The 25418-nt window shown below is 36.0% G+C and overlaps 2 protein-coding genes across 4 annotated transcripts in view; both read left to right on the forward strand.

Moving 5' to 3' along the window:
* Positions 1–1198: 1198 nt before the first annotated feature.
* LOC135682122 (cyclic AMP-dependent transcription factor ATF-2) lies at positions 1199–14350 on the forward strand. Of its 3 annotated transcripts, none has more exons than XM_089113284.1 (11): positions 1199–1745; positions 5571–5661; positions 6630–6724; positions 7652–7795; positions 10219–10405; positions 10961–11136; positions 11551–11735; positions 11933–12004; positions 12280–12376; positions 12732–12849; positions 13320–14350. In XM_089113284.1, the coding sequence occupies exons 1-11, from the start codon at positions 1695–1697 to the stop codon at positions 13550–13552; spliced, it is 1449 nt and encodes a 482-aa protein (XP_088969410.1). In that variant the 5' UTR covers positions 1199–1694; the 3' UTR covers positions 13553–14350. The 3 variants fall into 3 exon arrangements, with proteins under 3 accessions (XP_088969410.1, XP_088969409.1, XP_065052928.2); XM_089113283.1 differs by lacking the exon at positions 1199–1745 and adding an exon at positions 1760–3035; XM_065196856.2 differs by lacking the exon at positions 1199–1745 and adding an exon at positions 1763–3035 and having other exon boundaries at positions 13338–14350.
* Positions 14351–15645: 1295 nt separating this feature from the next.
* Positions 15646–25418, forward strand: part of LOC135682117 (E3 ubiquitin-protein ligase ubr3) — a 46839-nt gene continuing 37066 nt past the window's right edge. Inside the window, exons 1-11 of the mRNA XM_065196848.2 lie at positions 15646–16143; positions 17809–17945; positions 19041–19480; positions 20126–20360; positions 21115–21291; positions 21782–21915; positions 22967–23053; positions 23452–23517; positions 24125–24214; positions 24592–24720; positions 25245–25297. Coding sequence (XP_065052920.2) covers positions 15734–16143; positions 17809–17945; positions 19041–19480; positions 20126–20360; positions 21115–21291; positions 21782–21915; positions 22967–23053; positions 23452–23517; positions 24125–24214; positions 24592–24720; positions 25245–25297 — 1958 coding nt within the window. The 5' untranslated portion in view covers positions 15646–15733. The remainder of the gene's footprint in view (positions 16144–17808; positions 17946–19040; positions 19481–20125; positions 20361–21114; positions 21292–21781; positions 21916–22966; positions 23054–23451; positions 23518–24124; positions 24215–24591; positions 24721–25244; positions 25298–25418) is intronic.

Below are 25418 nucleotides of genomic sequence, written 5' to 3' on the forward strand. Positions count from 1 at the left end.
TTTTATTGAATCGTTTTGCATATTTGGGTTTAAATTTGATCTGACTGTAACCAGTAGTGTGACTTTAAGCGGTGTGATTATAAGCGGAGTCGACTGTATACTGTTTTTAGCATCTATTTCATTTTTTGTGGATGATATAGAATAAATTCCTGTATGCTTTCAAGCTTTTGTTGCCAGACGAAAACTTTGTCATTGATAAATCTTTTCCAAAATATTGGACTACGACCCATCGGGACATTGCTCAAGATATGTTATTCTATTGTTGTCATGAATATATTGGCATAATTTGGGACGAAGGGCCCCATTGTGCTGCCTCAAGGGAGATTAATAAAATTCATCTCCCCTAGACGGCAAAACTCTTCGTTTTTGGGATGAAACATTGTTTGAAGTTATATTTTTACAGTAGCTCCGCCTCAGCTTGTTTCTTATTTTGTTCTTAACTTTTGACCAATTTTGTTTTTGAACAGTTCTTAACTTTATAAAATTGTTCTAATAAAAGAATGAGCGTAAAAGCAATATCATTATATTTAAAACAAACATCACCATTTATTGTATTTTATATGCAGTGGGGGTAGTTTCCCCTTCATGATTTTTGATTGCATGGAGGGAAGCTTTGATTCCTTCGTCTTGAGAAGTAGTGATTTTACATCTATTGTAACAAAATCAGTGGGATGCTAGGGTTTATATCGAAAGTATGTTGTAAAAAATGGGCGTATGATCTTTGATTTCAGGATGGAGGGTTGCATCACTCATTAAAAAACTTTCTCTTGCTCTTCTCCCAGAAGTTAGGCAAAGACATCTGTGAACTTGTGGATACAATACGCAAGGACCTAAGTAGGTACAACTTACCTATTATTTTGTGTTACCGGAATCGAGGGGCAGTTCCCCACATTTTTAACGTTTGCCAGGGCAAAATTTTTCTATAGGGGAAATATTCAGCCACCCCCTCCCAATAAAAAAGTATGGAATGACGCCCCTGATTATCGTTAAAAAATGTCATTCCAGGTAAGGCTGATAGGAAACCTTAATTTCAAGTTATGTTGACAAATAATCAATGTAAGTCAATTGTACCAGGAAAAAAATTTTAAAACAAATATTTAAAAATTTTGCCTGTTATAATTTACTTACATTTATTACGTTATCATAGCATCATATTGTACCGCATGCAATCTAGTATATTTATGTTGTCACATAGTACGAAAACATTTAGGTCATTTTAGGACTCGGTTTTTACAAATAAAAAAATCTGTCTAAATTACCAACATTTTAGACACTTTCAATGACATTTTTAGGTTTTCCTTCATGGACTTGTGAAACTTTCATATCTTTGATTTTTGCAAGTATTTTGAGGGATGGCAAACAAAAGCAATTCGCTACGAAGGAGAAGTGAAGCTATTATTCTTTTGATGACGCAATGTTTCCAAAAAAGGTCATCTCGTCATCCGCAAAGTTGCGAAAGGGAAAGTGAGCACAAACGGCCTAAGTTCCTTAATGAGAATACAGAAAGTGGTCGCTACAAGCTACTTTAAAGTTTGATTTCATTTTATCAAATTTCAAGCACAAGTCAAGGTAGAATTTTTACAATATTGGCTTCATTCTTTCTTCAACGAGGGACGCACAACGAGTTAACCCCAAACTTTGTGAAACCATTCGTTTGACGCCTCTTTGTATTCGAAGTAGGTAAACAATAAGGAATGGATAACGACGACAAGCCTTTTGTGTGTCCTGCTCCAGACTGTGGCCAGGTATGTACCTTTTCAGTTTCAACCTCTCAGGTTATGAAATGCCGCTCTTTGCTAAAAATCTGGTATGACGTAGGCCTAAATTAAGTATCCTTTCGAGGCTATAGCTTTCCAAATCCAATTGGTTGACGATTATGTCATCATTCGACTTAGGAGCAGCTTGTTTTAGCATAAATACAGTCTTGCTTCTTTTAGGTGTTCAAATTATTGGATACACGCCTTGTTCACAAATTATGTTTCGCTATGTTTTCAGTTCGCCACATGCACTTTCCCAAGTCAACGTCATTCATTGGTAGCATATTAATATGCTCAAACTAGCCTTTACTATTGTTAATGTGTTTTTTCTTATGGCTACATCAAGAGGTTTTCCCATTAATGAAAATCTTCATTTGTCGTTTTTCCCAGTCATTTACTTTGAGAAAAAATATATAAATGTGTTAAAATGTTAACAAAGTAAATCCATTGAAGCTAGTTTATAGAATAACTGTTTACTCACCAAAATATCATGAACATTTTAATGTTCTTTAAGAGATTTATTTAAAACCAGAAAACTATTCTTGCAAGACCATATGTTAGGGAAAATACTTCATGAAGAAAGTAGATAAAAAGTTGCCTTCTTAAAATGCTGGTCTTTGGAGTATGACACTTTTCAAAGAGATTGAAAAGGGACAATATCAGTCCTGGAGAAGTTTGAAATCATCTTCTGGAGAAGGTGTTTGTTATTAATACGAAAAATGCTTTGCAATATCAACTATGGCAGTATGATATGAGGGTGTGCATTTCTTTGGTGCTAACACTTGGAACAATATATCAGTGAATATATAAAGATCATAATTGTTGTCAGTTTTTGTCAAAAGCTTAAAACCTTTTTTATTTAACAAGAACTATTAATTTAGATCCTAATACAAAAAGTATTATTCTTTCACTCATGTAAATAATCAGTTACTTTCCAGACCTACCAAGCCTCAGGCATTTTAGATAAGACACACACATTTATGTCCTTTCTCATGCTCACATACATAAAAAAAAATTATTGCGCATTTTGCAACAAACTTCTTGGTTTATTTAAAATGTTTCTATTTCAAATCCTAGGAAAATCCCTCTTTCCTAGCAAGACATGTTAGAGTTTCACTATAGCGGATTGCAATCGCAGTTGGGCGGAGAGGAGTGACTCCTTTTCGATAGGAATATTTGGGGTCGCAGTTACACTCTGATATTCCGCTTGCTTGTATGCCTGCATTTCTTCCTCTGCATTTCTGGTACACAGTGCTGTGGGCTTTTGCAGTGGTTTGTGCAAGTGCACCAGATTTAATTATTTCATGATTATATACTCTTATAAATTCTTCTTCAATAAATGAAATGCTAAATAAAATGGCAAAAAACAAAGCCCCCTAAATCCCCCACCTCCTGAAGTCATAAATGGAAGTCAAAATGCTAATTAAGGATGAGTTAGGATGACAAAAGGATTATGCAATGTGATTAAGAAAGATCTAGGCATAGAATGGGAGACGTTGAGTCAGCTTGATTTAGATGAGTGAAGCTGTAAGAACAGTGGTGAAGGGAATGTCCTAAGGTAAGCGATACTGTGAATAACGTAGGGGGATGACATGATGATGGCATGCTTGATGAATTAGAATTAAGTGAGTGTAAAATGGCTCAAGAATGGTCACTCCAACATATTGTGCAGATGAGTCTGCAATGATAACAAAGAAACAGTGACAGGGCCTACACCACCGAGCAGGCCGGGTTGGTCATGGTCCTCCACTTTTTTTGAAGCAAGTAGTTTAAAAGCTGCAGTGCAAGGAAAAGAAATGTAGACCTCTACTTTTGCTAGCCTGCCCCCTCCCCACATTCAAATTCGTAGTGTGGACCCTGATGCCAACAAAATTTCCGTGACAGACAGTGAAACAAAGGAGGATTACGGAGTTCTAAATTTAGGTATGAATGATCTGGGGACAAATAATTTAGAATGCATTTAGAAATCAGTTGCATGCATATGCCTGTTTGTTCAAAACCAAAGGCATGTCCTTGGTTACCTATCATTCTGGCATGACCAATGAGCAGTTTTCTTTTTATCATCAATGTCATATGAATGAGGGACCCCATCCAAAAAGAATTATGAAAATCCTTTGTTCAAATCTAAAGATAGCACAAGGGTACATATTTAGTCTTTTCTGCATATCAGACTGTCTTTTGTTTCAGTGTTTCATGCTATTGTACCAAAGTGGAACTGAGATACGATATTACTGTCGGTAATGGTCTGTGACAAAGTACCTGACTCTAAAAATAGAACAAGGGGGCAATTTTCATTCAGGGTCCATATCCTATCTTTTTCAATTTTCATTCAGGGTCCATATCCTATCTTTTTCAGTGTATCAAACTGTCTATTATTGCAAAGTTGCATGCTATTCTTAATTTGCAACGATAATTTAATGGTAGAGCATTGTTTACGACCTTAATTTAATGGTAGAGCAAGGGAGGTGGCTTTAATTTTCAGTGTTACTTTAGAAAATAAAACTGCAAAGTCCAGTCAAGGCTTAGACTGGGAAACAATACAAGTCTTTTCTGTCATCGTCTTTTCTTCAGAATTTCCTTTTCTTCAGAATCTGACAACGTAATTACGCCACAATTAAAGCCTCAATTACCTGGAACAGCCATGCAAAAGACCTCTTTGTGAATCCGTGACAAAATCGTCTTGGATAGGTGTTTACACTACGTTCAAAAACGGAACGGTGAGGGTACAAAATTTGTTTGCTTTCAAAGCAGGGTCAAAACTGTTCTGGATAGCAAAGCAAATTTGTCTGGGTTCCACAGTGCTAGTGTGAATAGAAGGGCGAACCAAACTTGCACCTGGACAGTGTAAACAGGGTCTGAGTAAGATAATACTGTTATACTGTCAAGGTCTAAGGCAAGGAACTCCAGTCTAAAAATAGAAAAAGGGGGAAAATTTCAGTTGGGGCCTTTATCCTACTGTTTTTAGCATATCAGATTGTCGCCTCGACTCATCACTGTGACATCACCGTGGGAAATAAAATTTCGCAATGCAACTGCAAAATATGCATACTTTGACACTCAATAAGAAAAAAACCACATAAATTGTCGGAATTCTGTTTTTTGCATAAGAACAAGGGTGAAGGATTCTAAAGATTTCTTTTGGTTAAGGATTCTAAATGGTAAATTTCTCTGCATAGGCACTTTAGTAAGTGTATCTACTGAGAGCATATGCTCATAGGTAAGCTGGATTTCTTGTGCTCACACTTCGCATACAAAGTCAGCAAGAGCTAAAACAAGACAAAGAGGAAGATGTTTATGATGATTTTCACAATAAATTAAGCATTTTTTGCACAAATATGTGCTTCAATTTTTGTTTTTCTTTTTGTTTCACACATAGCAGCCAAACATAATTTACTCTAAGCCATCTCTACCAATCAGAGAACACACAATATAAGAAAAACAGAATAGCGCTTTGACTAAACCAAGGTTGGCTCAATGGAAATTAAATCAAATATGACTTTATTTAGGAATTTTTCATACCCAAACTGCATATATAAATCCCAAATACTTTTTAATGGTCAGATTCATACCTTGACCGGATTATGTTTGATTCTTTTTTACAAGATTTGATTCTTTATCAAGCTGAAAGTTGTTTCTAAACTTTTTCCACCTGTAATTATTTATTTGATATTCTATCTGGTTTTAAATTTGCTAACACTTTCTAAAAATATTATCTTTACAGTTTAAAGGGTTTTAAACACATGTTATTCTGCCTTCCCTTTTCCGTATGATGCACTATTTAATTGCGATTATTTGCCTCTTTGTTTCTTGCAGAGATTCACAAATAGTGACCATTTGAGTGTCCACCAACAAAAGCATCAGTTGTCATTAAATATTGGTCTGCGTCAAGGTGAATCTCTGATTGGTAAGTGATTGCTTGTAATTGAGTTTAAGTATAAAACCTTTTTTTCAATTTTGCAATGTGTTGCCCTTATGTAAGGTTAATTAATGTATCAGACTAAATTTTTTTTCAAATTCTCTGCTCCAAAGAATTGCGTATGTATGTGCTTAATTGCCAAGTTATGAATTTACGGATGTATAACTGTGGTAGACTTGCGGCTTGGGTCTCTAGCACATCTACAAAGTTAATCAATGGTAAGAATATTGCCTGTCCAATAGCAGAAATGATAGGATGGAAGCAAATTTGCTGATAGGTACAAAATAATTTTCTCTGTTGCTGATCTTTCTTGTTTCAAACTTCAAGTATCATTGAGAGTAATATTTTGAAGCTTTTTCTAAGTGTTGGTAGTTAAAAAAACAGTTATATTGACGGATGGTCTACATGATGAGATATAATCATGCTTAAGTCCAAGCTGAAACTTAATAGATACACCAAAACTTTCATTCATGTGCCCTTTCCAGCTGCAGTTACCAGCTTACCTGGTGTCAGCTCACCAAATGACTAAATTTCCTCCCCTAATCATATGCATAAGTTCTTTCACATAAGGATTTTTTTTTCTGTTTTCTGCAGACCAATAAGCCTTGAACTTTTTGAGCTGAGAATTCTTTAATCTAATTCTCTTTTTTGCACAGAAATATTGCAGTCAGAATAATGCTTTGTGAAGATTGTCTCTCCCCAGTTGAATATACAGATTATGTTAACTGGGCAAAAAATATTATTGTGTCCCCATTTAGCTTTTTAGCACAATAAAAGAACGTTAAAAGTCGGCATGACACTAGTCTATGATGTCATAATGGATGATACTTCTTGAATGTCATCCAACATCTGTATACAAAGTCTGTAGACATTTCTCATGACAAGAGTAGTTGTGTGGACTAACCTTTATAAATCATTTATTTGTAACCCTCTTGGTGAATTATTTTGCCTTACAGATCAAACCCCTACACCAACTAGATTTCTACCAAAAACCACTGAAGAAGGAGGGGAGCTGTTTGAAGGGCTTGCTGAATCCAATCCATTTGACCAGGTAACAAAATTTAATAAAGTATATACCAGATTGATGTGACAATTATGGTATTGCCAGTACTGTCATTCTGTACTTGATCCTGTATGGCAAAGTGGCACACTTTGGTGTATAGAGAAAGATCATTATAGTAACTTAGTGTTTCACACTTACTGTATTCATCATGTAACTCTTCAAATTATTTTCAATAATTTCAGAATGATATAACTGGGTTCAGAAACAAAAACCAACCTGCCATTCAGCAACATTATTTAGTCTGTTGTGTAATATATTTAGTCTATTAGATACAAAAATGCCATGAATACCAAGTATGTATTAGTTTATCCAAAGTAAAAGTTGCACTACTAATATGACAAACATGTGGTTGATGCTAATGTAGTTCGTTTTAGACTTGCATCAGTTTAAGAAAACCATTCACATAAAATAGTTAGAGTGCTTACGCAGACTAATACAGCTGTCTGATGTGAATATTAAAGCTAGTACCGTAAATCCTCGAATTGCCCCCCCCCCTCGAATAAGCCCCCACCCTTGAACTACAGATTATCAATAAGCCACCCCCTCGAATAAGCCCCCACAGGCTCCGTAAATTCTCGAATTGGACCCCTCAATTTGATGATTTTCACCATCTGAGGTTGCCTATGGCGTTCTATTGAATTACAACAACGAATTCGTACTTTTGGTAGTAACTTATTGAATGCTCGTAAAGAAATTCCTGCAAATAAACAAGGTCTTTTAATAATGTCTTCTTAATGTCTACGATAATTTTATAAACCCCTTCCTCGTATAAGCCCTCCCCCCTCGAAGATAATTCGAGGATTTTCGGTATTGTAGATGAAAACGTCTACTACTACACCTAGTTTTTTACTATTTTTCTCAAGGTTATATGCAGTGAAGTAAATTGCCTGTTTACTAAGGTGACGTTTATTTTAGGATTTCAAAAAGGCTGCGTTGTCGCATGTGCCATCAGCACCAACATCAGTACTGCTGCCTGTTATATCTGTATCACCTCCAGAGCCTAGCGCCACTGATGTAACAAAAACGACTGCTTCAAATGTCAGGTTTTCCTCAGAAAAGGTAGGTACACTTTTATGCTACACAAAGGATTTTTCTGTTCAGTCTGATTATACAGAATTTACTTGTTCCTCTTTATCCTTCAGAATTGGAATAATCACGACGCAGTTGATGAGAAACTGAACCCTTTTTGTCTACACACATCGGTTTTGACTTCGTATAGAAAGATTCCAAAAGGCTTTAGTCGATATATGGCATTGGTTGCCTTCTTTTTATTCTAAAATTGTCGCCGAAATACTTTTGAGTGCACTCAGGATTCTTTAGCAAATGCTAACCAACGGCCAACTCCCATTTATTAAACCATTTTGATTTTTAGAGATATGTCGTGAAGGTGAAATAGATAATTTATTGAAATCCAGATAAGTCGAAATCTCACAATTGTCAGCTTAGTCATAGAAATATTACAAACTTGCCAGCATAAGCAGTTTGTGTAGTCTAAATTTAAACCATTCTTTTGATGATCTGAAATTTTTTCAGCGCAGATTTTCTTTTGATATGATTAAGGAAAGATGTGAAGATTAGATCCCTGACAAAATGATATTGCTTTTGAGAACACACAATCGTAAAGATTTGGTATTACAATGTTCATTCGCAGTTTGTTAGTAAGTGATAGTCGCCCAGAGAGCACCATTAAAATACCAAACCTGACAGATCAATTAATTTGCAGGGAGTCCTAAGAAAGTTATTTTGAAGTATAAGGAAGGGCGGAGTTTTGCCTTCAAAACCCCTTCTTTGCATGTTTTCCAAAGACTAAGACAGCCTCTCTCTATTCATTTCTCAGTTCCTACGTACCACAAATGTTAATACTTAGCGGTACCGAACTATAGTACTTCTTTATCTGATTCTTTCACATTATGCTTCTACGAGGATTTTCAATGAAGTCAAGTTTAAAAGAAAGGTGCTTGCTGAAAAACCCGATAAGAGTCGCTTCCTTTGAACAGCACACAAGATCCCTGCTAGTCCTGAGGCTATGTTTTATTGCTTATGTTATTTGTATATCGATAACAAAGATTTATTACTAAGTTACTGTGGCCTTTCAACGTTAAAAAAGAAATGTCAGCTATAACCAAAGATCAGAACTCATAACGGACTAAGACAGAGTTACTGTAAAAAGCCATTGTAAAAGCTCTTTAGCGCGGGTTATTTTGTGTGTGTAGAAATGTATACTGCGGCATCCAAATAGACGCCGGCTCCTTGCAATCCGGTCCACCAGTCGCCGACCACCGGTACCTGTTAGAACTGAGCATGCTTAACTGTGCTTCTTATAACCCCGTATTACCGCTCGCCATTTTAGTATTGCATTAATTTGCCTTGATTTTCGACTTGTCAAATTATCAAACTGGAACTGCGAAAAATCGTGATCTGATGTGGTGTCAGTTTGTGTTGCACAAGTTGCATGTTACCGCATTTATGCAGGTTTTTAAGAGGTTGTTAGAATGCTTTGATTAACGGTGCTTTGAAGCCGCAGATACGAGTTGGTTTTCGTAATGCTCCACTGAATACCATTACATCATAGTCTGTCCTTTCAAAATTGGTGATGTAATCCTATGATACGGAATCGCTGCTCTTCGATGTGTCCCTGTAGTTGTTGGCTTCTTCTTCGTCAAATTAGCCAGTTACCCAATATCACCGTATCGTATTTATCCGAGTTGTAGAGATCAAATCAGCAGTGCTTTTGTAAGTATTCTTTTAGGGAATTGATTATGCTAAATATTTTGATCCCTTGACCTGTAGTTTCTTCCGGGTTTACAGAAACTAAGCCGTTAGTCTTGTTTTCATGTTTTCGTCAATTTAGTTTACCATAGTAAGTTAAATATATCTTTTTATTTTACAGTGTATGTGTTTGTTTGCTTATACATGTTTGATTTTGTTAGTTACTCCCGTTCTTGCATACTAAATTTACTGCTTATTGTTATGGGTCATGGCAGTCTGTGGTTTCTTTTCCCAGCAGTGTAAATATCGTTGAAATCACCTTCATGACAAAACCTATGTTGTGAAGATTTCCTATATTGAAATAATATGGATGGCAACTTTAAAGATCGGAGTGTTTACCTTCCAAATTTGAAATACTTTGTATAGATTTGCAATGGTTCCTGAATTATTGTGTCTTTATTTGAAAATCATAAAAGCTTTCTTCAAAACCCCCTCTACATCTCTACGAATAAATGTAATCGTTCTGAAATTGTATTGCGTCAAATTTTGTATATCAAAGTTTATTCTTCAAATTGTTGCATTAATTTATGCTTTCTTACGATGATTTAAGATATTTTTGATACTTTTATTACATGTTTGCACCTTTTTTGTTGATATTGAAAAGTATTGGAAGCTGTATTATGTATAAATTTTGTAATTGCAATTTAGTTTTATCTGTTTTCAGCACTTGATAAATGTTTGTCCCATTTTCTATTTGATTTCATTTATTTCAGGAGCTGCTTAAGTCGATCCCACAGACAAATATAAAAATACTTGATGTCCATTCGGGTCAAACTAAGAAGATACAGGAAGGTGGGGCAGGCAATGTGACAATTGTTGTCAACACACAGAAAAGTCTATCAAGAGTGAATCCTGCTTCAATACTCAATAGCAAACGGCCCACAACTGTTCTAATTCAAGGTAAATCATGCATGTGTATTCGTAGGAACGTCTTCTGAGTACTTAATCTATTCATCCGATTTAGAGAATGGCATTTAATAGCCTGGCCTGGATATTGCCGTAATTACTCTAAAATTCTTTGAAAAACTGCAAACACTATCTAAAGCTTTCTGATTTTATCAACATGTTTTTTCGTTATCTGATTTTTTAATTTGTTGTCTTACGGGTGGTGGCCCAAAATAAGCGTTTGTTATACTTTTGCGATCATAAACATTTTTGCTGCCACTGTAGCATAATGTTACAGCTCTAAAGTATATAGCAGCACATTTTTTCATCTTGCTCCAGTATAGTGATATCTAAACAAATAACCCCTTTATTATTATTATAAGCTCTGTTCTTTATTCTGTCAAATGTAGCGAGCCTTGAGTAGTATGAGTTCTTCATTTTTTTATTCTGTCAAACACGGCGAGTCTTACATTGAGAATTAAATGCTTCTCTTATCCAGTGAAGCAGTCGTCGTGTATTCCAGTGAAGAGTTTGTTTCAACTGGTTGTATGATTAATGTATTCCTTTTAGGCCAAAGCAACATTCAACCAATCATTATAAATCAGGAATTGCGAGCGTCAGGTGGAGTAATGCCCATGATTGGTATCAAAACTAGCTCTGGGAACGGATCTGGCAGGGCAGCGGTGCCTCATCCTGCGATTGTGATGTCACGCAGCCACCAAAATGGAACTACTGATTTAAAACAGGTAACTAATTTCCTGGCTCTTTTGTGTATAGTGAAACCCAGCTATTACGAGCCCCGCTTATTACGAACTTATTTTTCGCTATCACGAACTAATTTTCTGGTCCCTCACAATGCATAGGAGGAGCGCTCCACAAAGGCCGTTATATTCAGCTTTGAAATTTCCCTTTCAAATTACAACAATTAGATATAAAAATAGACAATCGTGTTATTTTTCCGACAAAATCAGAAGTTTTCCGACAAAATAGAAGATTAGCTTTGTCAGTGGGGGGGTGGGGGGGGGTTCCTCGCCCCCTCAGACCCTCTCTATCTGTGCCACTGATAACGAACCATCGGTGTAATAGCAGGATTCCACTCTTCTTTGTACGACACTGTTTATTTTTAAACTTTTATTAAACGATTCCTTTAAATTTGCCAGAGATTAAAAGAAGTCATACAACAAAATGCCACCGCTTCGTCTAGCAGCCCATCGCCGAAATCAAGGCCATCTCCCAATCATAGTATGCAGCACTCGTCAGCTTCATCGCCAAGCAACTCTGTGAAGTCAGATAACTCTGACATGATGAATGAAGACTTTGACGAGGATATGAAGGGCGTGCCAAGGTAATGTCACCACAGTGAGGTATCTTTCGATTCTTGTGTACGACCTTGCGATTCATGCCTGCTTGCTTGTCACGAGTTTTGCTTGCTTGTCACTAGTTTTGCTTGCAATCGTTGTAACTGATCTTGTCTTCAGTTTTATATGACTGAACTTAAATGCCAGGAGAGCAAATCTCATTGTTTTTCTGTATTTCTAATAGTAAGAGAAGTCGACGAAGTCAAGAAGATTTGGATCCTGATGAAAGAAGACAAAAATTTCTTGAAAGGAATAGGTATTTATTAAATTTGAAATGCTTTTATGTTAATTTGTGTTGATATTCTTGTTGTTCTTGTATTTAATATTTTTATTTGTATTTTGCATTTGTATTTGTATCTGTTTCTACCTAGCATCCGAAGGTAGTTTTTAGGACATCGAAAAGCTTATGCTTATCGAGCATATGCTGTTCTGTTAAGTAAATTCATTTGAAGAGGAAAAGATGGAGTTTTTCATTTTGACTTTTTAAGATATATTTCATCAACCATAAGATATAATTGTTCGAATTCAAAGGGCTGCTGCCTCAAGATGTCGACAGAAACGAAAGGTTTGGGTCCAGCAACTTGAGAAGAAGGCAGACGACTTATCGTCAACAAATGTTGCTCTCCAGGTGAGAATAGGTCTTTAGCATAAACAAAATGACGCTGTGCAAAATAATTGCAAATTATACGTCTGCCATGCTGTAAATTCTTTTCCCGTCTTAGATGACGATTAACAAAGTGATAAGATATACACCTGTATCCTGATGAAATTACAGCCGTTTGCCATGTATTCCAACATATCAGAACTTTTTGCAGAGTTATGCCTACTAAGCAAGATGTTATTTTCTAAAACACTTTTGGGGTATTTATCTTGTACCCATGCATACCCGCCTGCCAACAATGTTATTACAATTAACTGTTGATATCGATATTTGAGCTCAGATCAATAAAACGAGTCAAGAGCATCAAGTCTCTTCTTTTCAGAACGAAATCAGTGTCTTACGAACAGAGGTAGCACAGTTGAAAGCGCTGCTATTGGCCCACAAAGACTGTCCAATCACGATGCAACAGCAGAAAGCTCTTATAAAGCAAACCAACCCAAGTGAGTGTTTCATTTGCACCCATGACCGTTGTCTTGTTCAGAATGTTAAACAAAAGTTTAGAAGCTTAACCAATGTAACTTTGTTTCATATTCGGGGAGGTGGTTCATATTCGCCCTGAAACAACTGTGCTTTATCCAGAACATCCACCATCCAACAGCCAGTGAAATCGATATTAACCAATGTTTCTGTATCAAATTGTTTGCCGAGTAGTATTCTGCACATTCACGCGATCTTGTAATATATATTCGGTTAAGGTGAATGGCAACTAGCACATTTGTGTTGAAAACGTCCAAGGGATACGTTTGTTGAAAACGGCCAATGTCCTCGTTGTTGATTATATCTGATTTTGTAATTGTATCGTTCGTTAATCTTCACGAGACATATGCAATCATAATGCAATAAGCCCTATGTATTATGATTTATTTTAATGTATACGAAGTCCTATTTTGTTTTAATTTACTTGTATCAGTGATCGATTCTTTGCTAGACTTTGGAGATCAATCAGAAAGTTCAATTGTTGCTGTGACATCACTAAATCAACAGCGTTTCGAAACAGCAGAAGAGGTTGCATCAAGTGCCTTGACGGACATGGCAAACCAGGGACAGTTGGTTGAACCTTGTAAAGGCCGATCTATGACTGGTGTGTCTGTGATCTCCGTTTCTAATTCATCTTCAGTAGACACAGCAGTAATAGCAAACTAATGTAAATATCTTCCCGTTGTCCTATATATAGATCTATATATATAAATGTATTCAAAAGTGTCTAGTGTTTTGTAATTAGTATAACCTTTCATTCATCTTTTCTCTACCTGTGTTTTTATTGTAGAATCATTAGGGGGCCTTGAGACGGCCAATTTGCTATGATGCCCGACACGTCTTAAGTGAATTTTTTCTTCGTATCTGCTGCGATCTTTTCAGCAATATATAATGTACAAACAGAAGTCGGTAATTAGAAATCGTATAGCGTAAGCTGTCTTTTTAGAACGATTTGAATCCGTAGTAAAGCCATTAGTTCCTTTGGAAGTTTTCCCACGTAATTGAAGAGTTATACTTGTCTAGCCCAAAGATAAATGTAGTAAAATAAGGCAAAGATATCTAGTAGCACTGTTAATCCATAGTTAACTTTTTGTCCGTGATACTTTTTATCCCATCCTAGCCCCACCTGTAGAGTCAGCCATTTCCCTGCTCCCGTTTTTAAAAATACATCAAAGTTGCACACTTATTGCTGTAAATAGTAACTCCCTATTTTTTGGTTTTGCAGTTTTTCAGAACCTATAATCTCTTGAAATCCCAAGCAATCAATTCCTATATTCTTGCCCACAGCACAGTTTTTTCAATGGTCACCAAAATCTCCCAAATATTTAGTGATATAACATACTCTCAAGCAGCTAATTTTTTAACCTGTCTGTTCTAGTCTATTTTTAAAATATTATTTCTTATTCCATAGCACGACTGTAGAATTTTAATAAGTCATTGTTACCATATTAATTTTTCAAGAAAGTGTTTGTCTATCCTTGCTATATTTTCTGCATTTTTCAGCCAACATATCCATTGCAAACTTTTCAGAACTTGACAAATGCACGAATTTGACTTACGCAGATCAATGCACTGCACTCGAGATTTTAGAAGGATATTCCAGCCCACGGTAAATCTGATATATTGCAGACTTGAAAGCTAACGAAAAGCTTCGAGCTCTGCCTGCTGACAAAGCTGCTCAGTGCGGCTCAAAAGGCCACTAAAAGACATAAAATAGATTAAAGAAATAGAAATTTATTTTATTTATATCTGGAGCATGCAACACGCTATAATTAATTCTTTAAACCTTTGCCAATCCTATTATCTAGTTTTCAGTATGAGTTATAAAGATACCGGCGTTTTTACATTTTAATTTGAGAAGATATGCTTACCATATATTTTGTTATGCATACATCTGCCTGAAACGTTCTTATTGCCAAATAAAGCCAAGAACTGCCCTATTCTACACAACAAAACGTATTTTCAAAAACAGGAGATTAACGTAAAACTACAAACGTTAACATCTTTTTTTGTTACATTGTTTTGAAGATCTAGTGCCTATCGATAGGATTCATCATTCAGATCACTATTAAATAAGAAGATTTGCTGTCCTTCAATCCGATCTAAAGAGATGACGCAAATATCTCCACGTTAAGTATAGTTAGTATCTACTAAAATTATTTGCTTGTTCGCTTATTCGGCTCATTTTAGGTGTTCATTCCAGTTTCATTCAGTCAAGATTTCTGAACTGACTTTGAGATTTCTGAGAGAAAGGCTGACTTTGGTTCTATGATATCTAAAATTCATTTTTAAGGTGAAATGATTTCTATTCTTGTGGTGCGCCAAACTAAAAGAAGTTTCATCAGAAAAGTTTCATAAATAAAGCAACCCTTTTCAGACTGGCGGAGCGAATCTGGATGTAGTAGGATTAATACTTTTGTTTATCACACTATTGTTGTAATTTCATATGATCCTTGTTATTGTAATTAAGAAGTTGAGTAGTTGTTGAATTATAATCTTGTAATGGTGTTTGTGTGTTAATAATATGGTGAAAATGACAAAGTCGAGTTTCTCTTAGTGTGGAACTGAATGAAACAAATAATGCGAATTAAAAAGAAAGCTATTCAGCACGAGTTTTGTAGCTATTATCAAAATAAGAAGCTTCTGACGAAAATTGGAGGATTAAAGCCCCCACATCCTCCTAGGCTCCGCCGCCCTCTGCATTAGGCGTTTTGACATGTTCGTCAAATAAGGGTTGTATCTATGTACAGATTCTTTGCTCCCAGAAGAGGTCTGGGGCAGAAAAAAAAGCAAGGGCCTAAAAAATGTTTGTTTTGAAGTAGAGAGGAACTGAAGTTCGTAAATGTAATGGCCGATATTCTCAAGCTCGGAAAGGAGAAAGCAGCATCTCAAGTCATAGATGATGTCCAAAAAGGTAGAGGAACTAGACTGCTAGAGTCTATTTTAGATTCTCTGCTGGGAGAACAGTTCGACGAAGACAAATCTGTCTGGTGTTTATGGCTACTAAGTGGTGGCAAGGAACCCTACGAATTCCTCAAGGCATTGAAGAAGCAGAATTCTTCTCCTGTATGTGGGCTTGTATGGAATGAGCAGTTTGTTGCCTATCGGTGTAGAGACTGTGCTATATCACCGTGCATGTCACTATGTGCGGACTGCTTTGTAGCTGGTAACCATGAAGGTCACGACTTCAACATGTTTCGTAGCAAGGCAGGAGGGGCCTGTGATTGTGGTGATGAAAATGTAATGAGAAAGCAGGGGTAAGTTGCATATATTTGAAGCTGGGACTAAGCTATTTTAAAACATTACAAAATTTATAGTAAGGAAAATTTCAAATAACACAGATAATGGAAGGATGCTACAGAAAAATTTGTTGATGATATCTGAAGAACTGACTGCAAATAAAATGTTGGGTGGGTGGGTGACATGATGAAGGTAGGACCTACATCCAATGCCAATGAGTGACACTGCAAATTGTAGATATCGAAATATCTTTGCCCAGTTCTAATTTCAAAACCATGTCACTCACCCACACTCCAGACTGGAAACTTTGTCGTTCACTCGCAATTAATAGCCTGCACACTCAAATTTTCCATCTGCGTGCAATAGCATATTGGCCACACAAAGTCCTAATTTAATAAAATTTTACATTATTGCTATTACAGTTTTCTAAATGTGCTTGATTTCAGGCGTGTAGACACAAGTTTTCAAAATGAACTTGTCAGGGCAAGAAACAAAGTTTCCAATCGGGCCCACACTGCCCACATTATCAAGTGCAGAATTCTATTGTTGCAGCCATGTTGCAGCCATGTGCTGCTGTAATGGTGGAAGACAACATGGCTGAATTTCATGCTTGTAAACTTTCAGTTTCTGTAAACACAGCCAGCACCTCTAGACTAGAAACTTGTAGCATGCTGGCAATCATTGATTAAAAAGCATACATTTAGGGTAGATCATTGGGAAAATTCACCTGGTACATGGCACTGAACAAGGCAAAAAGACATGGTTTTACTGGTCATGCTCATTACCCTCCCACTCTGCAGTAGCTGGTGCCACCACTACCTGCAATATATTGTCTGTGCATACATCTGGGCTTTTTTTTGCCTATTCAGGCCTCTCAGTTTGAGGGGCATGATTACACACGTGTTCCTTAGCACACGCCTAGACGAGACAAGGTGGGCATTTTGTCATGCACCTGCTTTTAATAAAGTAGCCATATTTGGTGCCTTGGCCATTTGCATTTAGTAACCATTACCTTTTTATCAGTTTCTAAACTTTATCTATCGTTTCACAACTTATCAAATCGTGTGACACAAAATACAATATTTAACAATGGAAAACTCTCTGTGCCTGTTGACTGTGATGAGAAAACCACTCGAAATCTGCATCTACACTGTTACCATTATAAGAAGTAATTTTTAGATTAAATACATGTTCATAGTCTACTACACTTGTTCAGTAACAAATTTGTGTTGGGATCAAAATAGTAGCAGTCTCTTTGAATAACACAAAGGCAATACAATACTTTCCACTGGAAAGCTATAGCATCAATAGCATGGAAATTACTGCTTAACTGCATGATCAGCCATGCACTGATTTATTATTTACAGAGAGGCCTGTGTATTGGTCACACAGTTCCCATAGGCTATACCTTTGTAGTACAAATTTTGAAATATGTGTGATTTTGGCAGTGCACACAGGTGTTTTCATTGGCCTATCAGCACACAGGAGTTTGACTATTTCTCACTCAATTTTGGATAAAATACACTGAAATGATCAAAGTTGGCCTAATTATAGATGTGAAGTGGTTTGACCATACCATTGGGAGGAGCAGAAGTGGCAAGACTTTTCCACTGCTATGCTGATATGAGAAGCTTTTACTTTATGTCCTTGTAAAAATCTGTTTCCACTTTATCTATGAACAGGTTTTGTTCCAAGCATGGCTCAGAGAAAACACCAAAGGAAGTAACTTTACCCATGGATCTGGATGTTATTGCCAAATGCCTTGTGCCTAGACTGTTTCTTAAGATAAATGAAGATTTTCAGACTAGATCAAATGAAGGTATGTTTACTAGCATATTAAATTGAATTGCACCCTTTTATATGAACTTTTTCTAATTTTCTTTTTTGTCTGACTTGCAGAGTTTTTACTCTAAACAATGTTTTGCTCACTGATTATATATAAATTTGCAAATTTAAGCACTTTGAGCAAGTTTGAAGATGTCTGCTGTAGCCCTCCTGGTCAAGCCACATTTGTTGCATTTCAGGCTCCATTGGGGTATCTTGATAAAGCAATTATACTTTGGCAAAGTCCACACTTAGCCACCCTAAAATTTTTGCATCTTCCACACCCATGAACAGGAATTACAACTTACCAACTATGTCAACATATTATCAACTTAAGGTTCATTTCAAGTGTTAGCCATGGCTTAACCAACACCACGTGCGACCTTTCTGTTTCTCTTTTATATATTACAGCAGTGGTTACAGCTGCTGAAAATTTTTCATAATCTAAATCTGTCAAGAAATGAAATCTTTCCATTATTAGAAACTTCTAGATGGCTGCTCAAACTAAATTTATCTAACTCTTTGATAATGTATTTTAAGCTTAAGCATGTTTTTTATAAGACCTCATTGAGATAGCGTCCATATGAATCAATTGGTTCTAGATCTTTGAGGACCCCTGTAATATTAGCTAAGTTTCGCTAGGGATTTCTATGAGCTATTGTGGTAGATGAATTTGGAATGAATTCAAATGTTACTTTCTAATGCTATTTTCTTTATGAATCAGCTTGTTTTAACCTTGAGCAAATTGCCAGTCTGTCACATGTTATGAAATTGTTCACAACATGAAATAGCTGTATACCTGGTGAAAACAAGCATTGTTTTCTATATAAAGTAGGTTTGCGCAAATAGTTGCATTACATAAAGGAAAAGCAGGATCACAAAACTTTATGAGCAAGAACCATTCTAAAATTGCAAAGATTCATCAGTACCTGTAGTTATTTTATTGAGAAGATTTTCCACAATTGCCACAGTACAAAGTTAGAATTTTATGGAAATTGAGCTATCACTACCTATTACTTGTCAATTAGTCCTTATCTAATTGCCTATGATTTAGCAATGGCCAATGATATTTCTGGCCTTTCTTCTTCAGGTTTGGGATCATCATCCTATCTGCCACCATCCCTGGAGAAATTAATCAAATTGCTGCAAATGATATGTGAGGCTGACGCTTTCAGGAATCTCACAGCAAAAGTTATATTACAGACTATCCCTAAATCTATGACTCCAAAGAAATCTAAGCAAAATTCTGGGCAAACAGTAGCCAGTCGCCTGAAACCAACTAATTCAACAGCAAGTGGACATACACTCGTTCATTCTGTTCCAAGCTCACCACCAGCATTTGACTTTATGTCGAGAGAAGATAATTTTGCTATCTTAGATCACAGTGATATAAACCCTCTGAGAGACGTTAATTTAGAAAGTGGTACTTGTTCATATTTGGAGATCTTAATGCAAACATTAGTGAAATATGAGTTTCCAAGCAGCCTCGCAACTTTCATGTTGTTGCTTCTTCCAGAACATGCATATAAGGTACGATTTTCATTGTTTTTAACAAGTAAGCCAAATATTTCTATAGCAAAAATTAATATCTGATTTTAAGTACTTCTAAATTTAACGTACAAATCAGTGGACTTACCTGTTTTGAAAGAAGCACGCGTAAAAATACCGGAACGTTCTATTATGCGATACGCTATCTTACAGTCCTTGAAGTGTTTGGAATTTTATCATTGTTCAGTTGATAATCATTCTCTATAGGTGCAAGATACTCTAAATACTCTCAATGCTAAGTAGCACTTGTCGAAAAAACAACAATTCTTAGCTACAGTGGCTTGAAGGTAGTTTCCCTCGTCTGTTACCTTTTACATCACCATAAGTTAGTATATCTCTTACCTTAAACAACGTTGTCTTCAACCGCGACACTGTGAAAGTTTTAGCCCATTGCCAGAGAATTCCTAGCGCCACAAAATTGTAATTTGACATATAGCCTAGGTATTTGTTTATTTTAATTCGTTTATTTTTTACACATAGCAAAAAAAATTTTTATTTTTGAATTTTCAGCTTGTAGGTAGATGCATCAATATCTGAAAACAGAAATATGATTTTGGATGCATTTTCTGTTCTTGTTTGATTTTCTCGAGCGTAACTTCTATGTTAAGTGTAACATTTTTTCTCTAGGAATCATTTACAAGATCATTTTGCCGAAATTATGTTGCAATCGGGCAGTCACTGCCTCATTCAAGGCGCCCCGATCTGCTCTCTAATCATCTAGTGCATGTTAGCGTCCAGCTTTTCAGCAGTGAGGCATTGGCAACTACAATGGTCCGCGAAGAGAAACTGCTATACACTCTTGTGGGCGTGCTCGTTGATATGATCGGTGGATGCCTTCAGTCATACGAATACAACTTCGAAGGTGTGTTACTGAGCTCTCTTGGGCTGCAGTTTTAAAAAATTTCTTTGACACCTGGTACCTATATCACTCTTTTTATACTTAATTTATACCTCAAGCATTTCCTTAAATTATAACCACACTTCATGACTTCATCTCTCTAAATTAGGTTAGCTGCTTAGTTCACTGTCATTAATATCTGACAGGGATCAATCCTGGACATCTCCGGGCACACATACTGGTGGGGCAGCTTTCGTGCCAAGACCAACTTGCTGCCTTACCAGTTAGAATTGAAACAAGTCACCACTGATCAGTCCATGCATCCCAGCATCCATTGGTTTTGTATAAATGTTATTATTGGGTAGGCCTTTTTGGAGGTTTTGCCCGACAAGCCAAAAAGCTCTGAAGTGATTTTCTGGATCAATCGGTACATTTTGATGCTTTGAAAATTGTTTAAATTGAAAGAAAAGAATGCTTGGGACAGTCGTAATGTAGTTTATCTAGATCTTGACAGCCACGGTAGCTTGTGCCGTTGTATAACGTTTGATTTTATTCATGTTCAGTTACTGTATGCCTATTGACTTTGTCCATAAAAAGAAACAAGTTCATTGCAATAATTTCTAGTATAATTAGCAAAGCTCGCGGTAAGTATATGGTAAAGACATATTGAGTGATGGTACTTAATATGCACCAAAATTGATATGGCAAAGGCATTTCAGCCATACGTCTTGCCATGATAACATTTTTATGTTAAAGTTTCACATTGATGTTATTGCAGGCAAAGTCACAAGCGTTTTAGTCGCTGACTGTGATCACCGTATCCTGATAAACCACTGCTACTGGCCTATTGCCAGTGATCTCCTGAATATTCTCTCGCACAAGCAAGTTGTTAAAGAGTTCTTGAAAAACGATACCATCGTACACCAGTGGATGTATCTTGTGACGTTGCTCACTGGTAGGTTCCGCTCTGTTGGCGCTTTATTCTTCATCAATACCAATGAATCCTGTTCAGTCGTAGCCCGGTTCGGATAACTCGGATTTTGCTAAGTCGGGGCGATTTTCAATTCGCTACCCTATTCACAACAAAATTCGGACTGGATAGGACTAACTTAGACCAGTTCCGTACCCCCTTGAATGTCCAACTTAAGGAGATATAACTCTATAGTTGAAGATTAAAAAGATGTTCAAAGCTTGTTTCAAATAGATATTTGATTTGTTGAATTGATAGAACAATGTCATCGTACTTGTAAGTATTTGACGTTTCCAATGACCTTCAAACTACCAATCTTATATCGTATACAGTGCCAATTTTATACTTTTATGCAAAAACGTATTAGATATCTGATTCTCCTAGTACCACATCCTGAGATTAATAGATATCAATTCTTTTTTGGAATCCTTGTATGACTACTCCTAGCATGAATTTTCTGAATTTTCTGTTCAAGGTATGAACGTCAACAACCGAAGAATAGCGAGTCACATCCAGTTTGAGCCCAGAACGTACATTACGTCATTTTCAGTAGAATTTGAGTCGGTTGCTGCTGTTGTTTGGGAACTACTCCGTGGATGCGAGAAATTGGTAAAGTAAAATGTTTTTAAGCCTCTTGATTTTGCAAAGGAGATCTTCCCTAAAGCCTTGTATATTCAACAAAATGATTTATGGATATAAACAGTTTTAGTTTTTCCCCTCTTGAATTAAAAAAGATTGAACAATTCTGGCAAAGAACTGCCAAATGTCATCTAGACACTCACCCCATGCAAACAATTTCACAATTCACCCATATCTTTGTGCATTTGCATGACTCTATTTCTCTGTAATCTGGCATGTTTTATTGTTTGGTAAACTGTTCTCAAGCTATTTTTCTGTTCTTAGAAATATTTTGGGATTTATAAGATTATTTAAGACAGTCAAATGCTAAGGTTTCTATTAAAGCAAAGTTTACCTATTTTTAGTACAGTAAACACCTGCGTGTTAAAACCTAGGGATTTAAGAACCTTCTGGCAGAAATTTGCTTTTTTAATACTCCATAATATAAGAACCTGTTTAGCGAAAGAATTTCCAACAGTGGGGTTTAACCATTTAGTTTATCTACTTTTTGCCAAAAACCAAAAAGATGACAGAAAATAGATTTGTTGAAATAAAACTCAAAATGCACAATGTATGTTTATTTTGAACCGTTATTATGAAACAATTATTTCTACTGTTTCATGTACAGTAATGTATCATGAATCAATTTTGGTGGACTTTCGGCAACATTGGTACACTATTAGATATTTAGAATGAAGAGCAGACCAGATATAATGCTATTTTCTGATAATCAAAAACAATATCTTCTCAATAGAAATTAAGAACCTAAATAAGAACCTATTTAGGCTGAACTGGCATAATACAAGAACCTGTTTTGCCAAACTTTGAAAAAAGTAGGTTCTTCCACGCGGGTTTTTACTGTACTCAAAATTCCCATTTCACTACTAATTAAATTTCTCTTGTAATAAAAAAGGCCAGGTGTCACGCTAAGCCACATTGTCAATACTGTTCCACTCTTTACGGAAAGTCATCACTTTAATTCCATTCTACAGAGGTATATGCAGTAGCGTAACAATTTTGTGTCTGCCGTTAATTTCTTTAGAAAGAGGAAAATGATCGCTACGTTTTGAAATTAATCAAAGCCACAGAAAATGCATTGCGGGATTGGTATAACTTTGTGCCAGTCAGGGTAAGGCTAATTTTGTTTACTTCTTTCAGCAAAATAACCAAGATGTAAAAAATTTGATGACATAATACGGAGAGATTATCTATGAAATAAAGCACAAATGTTTCGACTTTAAACTGTTATTTTATTCTGTTGCCCAAAAATGTACTGTCGTATGCTTTCAAGTAACCAATAGAAATTGATCCAAGCCATTGTTGTCCTATAGACATGAATTTATCCTTCAATCACGGTTTTTCTGTTTGTCTCAATGCTTGTCGTCTTATATATTATACATAACGTTGGTAGTGACCTTCTGTTAACCTGTCACAGTTAACTGATTGTAAGCGTCTTCTTTTCAATGAATTTCTACTGGGCCTACATAAGTTTGCGTACCAATGTTCATAAGTCTGTTCTTCTTGCAGCCCAGCAAGTCAACTGCCACATTTCACTTGTCTCTTCATCGTTATTTGGCTTTGTTTATTAGTCAGGTTGGTGTTATGTAATATTTCTTTTATCACATAATAAATGTATTTTGCTTTGTGTTTTTTTTAAATTCCTCTTAGCGCTATGATATTGAGAATTCTTTGGTAACATTAATTTTGCAAGTTGTAACAAAATTTGCTTAGGACGATGTAAAATTGTTTGTTGATTTGATGAACGGTGCAACACAGTTCGTTAGTTTCAAATTTTTCGTTTAATTGAGATAATGGTTATAACTGAGAAATGTTTTTTTATGAAATGGTGAGGTGTAGAAACTCTGTGTCGATGGAATTACAGTATATACCTCTTAATGAACACTTTCTTGTCGTTGTGAAAATTCATAAAGTCATTGCACTCATGTTTTACTGGGTTTGATTGGAATGCAGCGTACAGGTAAAGTTGAGATGAAAAAGCGAGTGCTATTTGAAGATCTTATAATTTATGATTTTTAAATGGTACCCTCTGTTAGTATCCAGTCATGATTTTGTACGGCTGTTTGCTTTAACGGCATTTTTGCAAGCAAATATTGGTAAGGAATTAACAGAATGAATAAAAAACCAAATTTTCCTTGATAAATGGGATGACATCTTTCAGAAATGTGCTTTTGATTTTTAGGCTATCGTCCGATTTGGCCTAAATGAAAGCGATGCCTTGCCATCCTTGGATTTTTTGTTACAGTGTGTGGAATATCCTTTACGAACGCTGGTGGGCATTTCAGCTTTATTTTTTGCATTCTTCTCTATAATTTGCTTATGTAACCTTTGCCTAATTATGCTAAACAGTTGCAACGTCACAGGGAAAGAAGTTCTAGTTCCCCACGTGGGCCACTTTTGTTACTTATAGCAAGAAACAACGACTACTTATAAATGTTTTTAGACACTGCTATCTAAAAACATTTCTGGCAACACTTTTTGCCGTCATTGTATTTAAAATTATGCTGGGCTGGAAATAACGAGCTAAAATCGTAAAAATCTAATTTCTCCAAAACAAAGTTTTTCTCTTGGCTTGCCTTCAAGTAAACATGCAATCGTGTGGGATTTTAAAAACTCTGAATTTTATGTCTTCTTTTTTCTGATCGTAAGGTGGCTGTAAGCGAGATTAAAGCCGGCTATTGGGTTTACAGTGGCTTTCAAATGCGTGGCCAGGCCCTGTCGTATGTTCAATGCCACTTTTGCAACTCAATGGTGGATGTCGATTTATTCTTCGTTCAGGTAAGCCTTTTTTACTGGGTAATTATGCCAGTTAAAACGCAGATAAAGGTAATTTATTTTTTGCTGACTGAGCTTAATGCTAGTGTGAAATATTTTTATCCAATAAACAATTAAAACTCAGGTCCAGTATAAAGAGAGGCAACAAGATCAGAAATTTTCAAAATCCAGTAATGTCGAATTTTTCTGATCTATCTTTCATTCGACTTTTCTTGCCATTTTCTTGTATAACCAATGTACAATTTTCATAACTGCAGCAAAACTGCCATTCATATCTACAGCAGCACTGATAGCGCAACATTTTAGGCCAGAAACCAAACAAGAAGCATCAACGGTCAGAAGAGGTACAACAACAAACAAGAGGGATTTTTTTATAAAAATAGGAGAGAATCCTTTGCACGTAAAAAGGTCGATTTTTGTCCACCCCTAATGTGCTTCTTGATTAGCCTCAAAAAGCGCCTTAAGATATCTTATATACTGAGGAGATATCTTATCGCCCCATAACTTTAATGCTGTTTGTATTTCAGATTCTGGCATCTAAAGTGGATGCAAACTTTTTTCTAAAGTTGTTGATTGAAAGGTATTTAATCATTTGTTTGTAATGTGTAATCAATTTTTAAGATTCCTTTATTGTTTTTTCTCACCCCTTGTATTATTTGTATTTGCATATCTTGGAACACATTGCAGATTACACTGTGAAT

Source organism: Rhopilema esculentum, chromosome 16 (assembly GCF_057945365.1).
Source record: "Rhopilema esculentum isolate cy_ngs chromosome 16, ASM5794536v1, whole genome shotgun sequence".
Lineage (NCBI taxonomy): Eukaryota > Metazoa > Cnidaria > Scyphozoa > Rhizostomeae > Rhizostomatidae > Rhopilema > Rhopilema esculentum.

What these genes read in the sequence shown, in the direction of transcription:
- LOC135682122 (XM_089113283.1), top strand. Translation starts at nt 2,973, where the DNA reads ATGCCTGCATTTCTTCCTCTGCATTTCTGGTACACAGTGCTGTGGGCT. An exon ending in GATATGAAGGGCGTGCCAAG is followed by an intron (nt 11,736 to 11,932) that starts GTAATGTCACCA and finishes TATTTCTAATAG; the next exon opens with TAAGAGAAGTCGACGAAGTC. An exon ending in CAACAAATGTTGCTCTCCAG is followed by an intron (nt 12,377 to 12,731) that starts GTGAGAATAGGT and finishes TCTTCTTTTCAG; the next exon opens with AACGAAATCAGTGTCTTACG.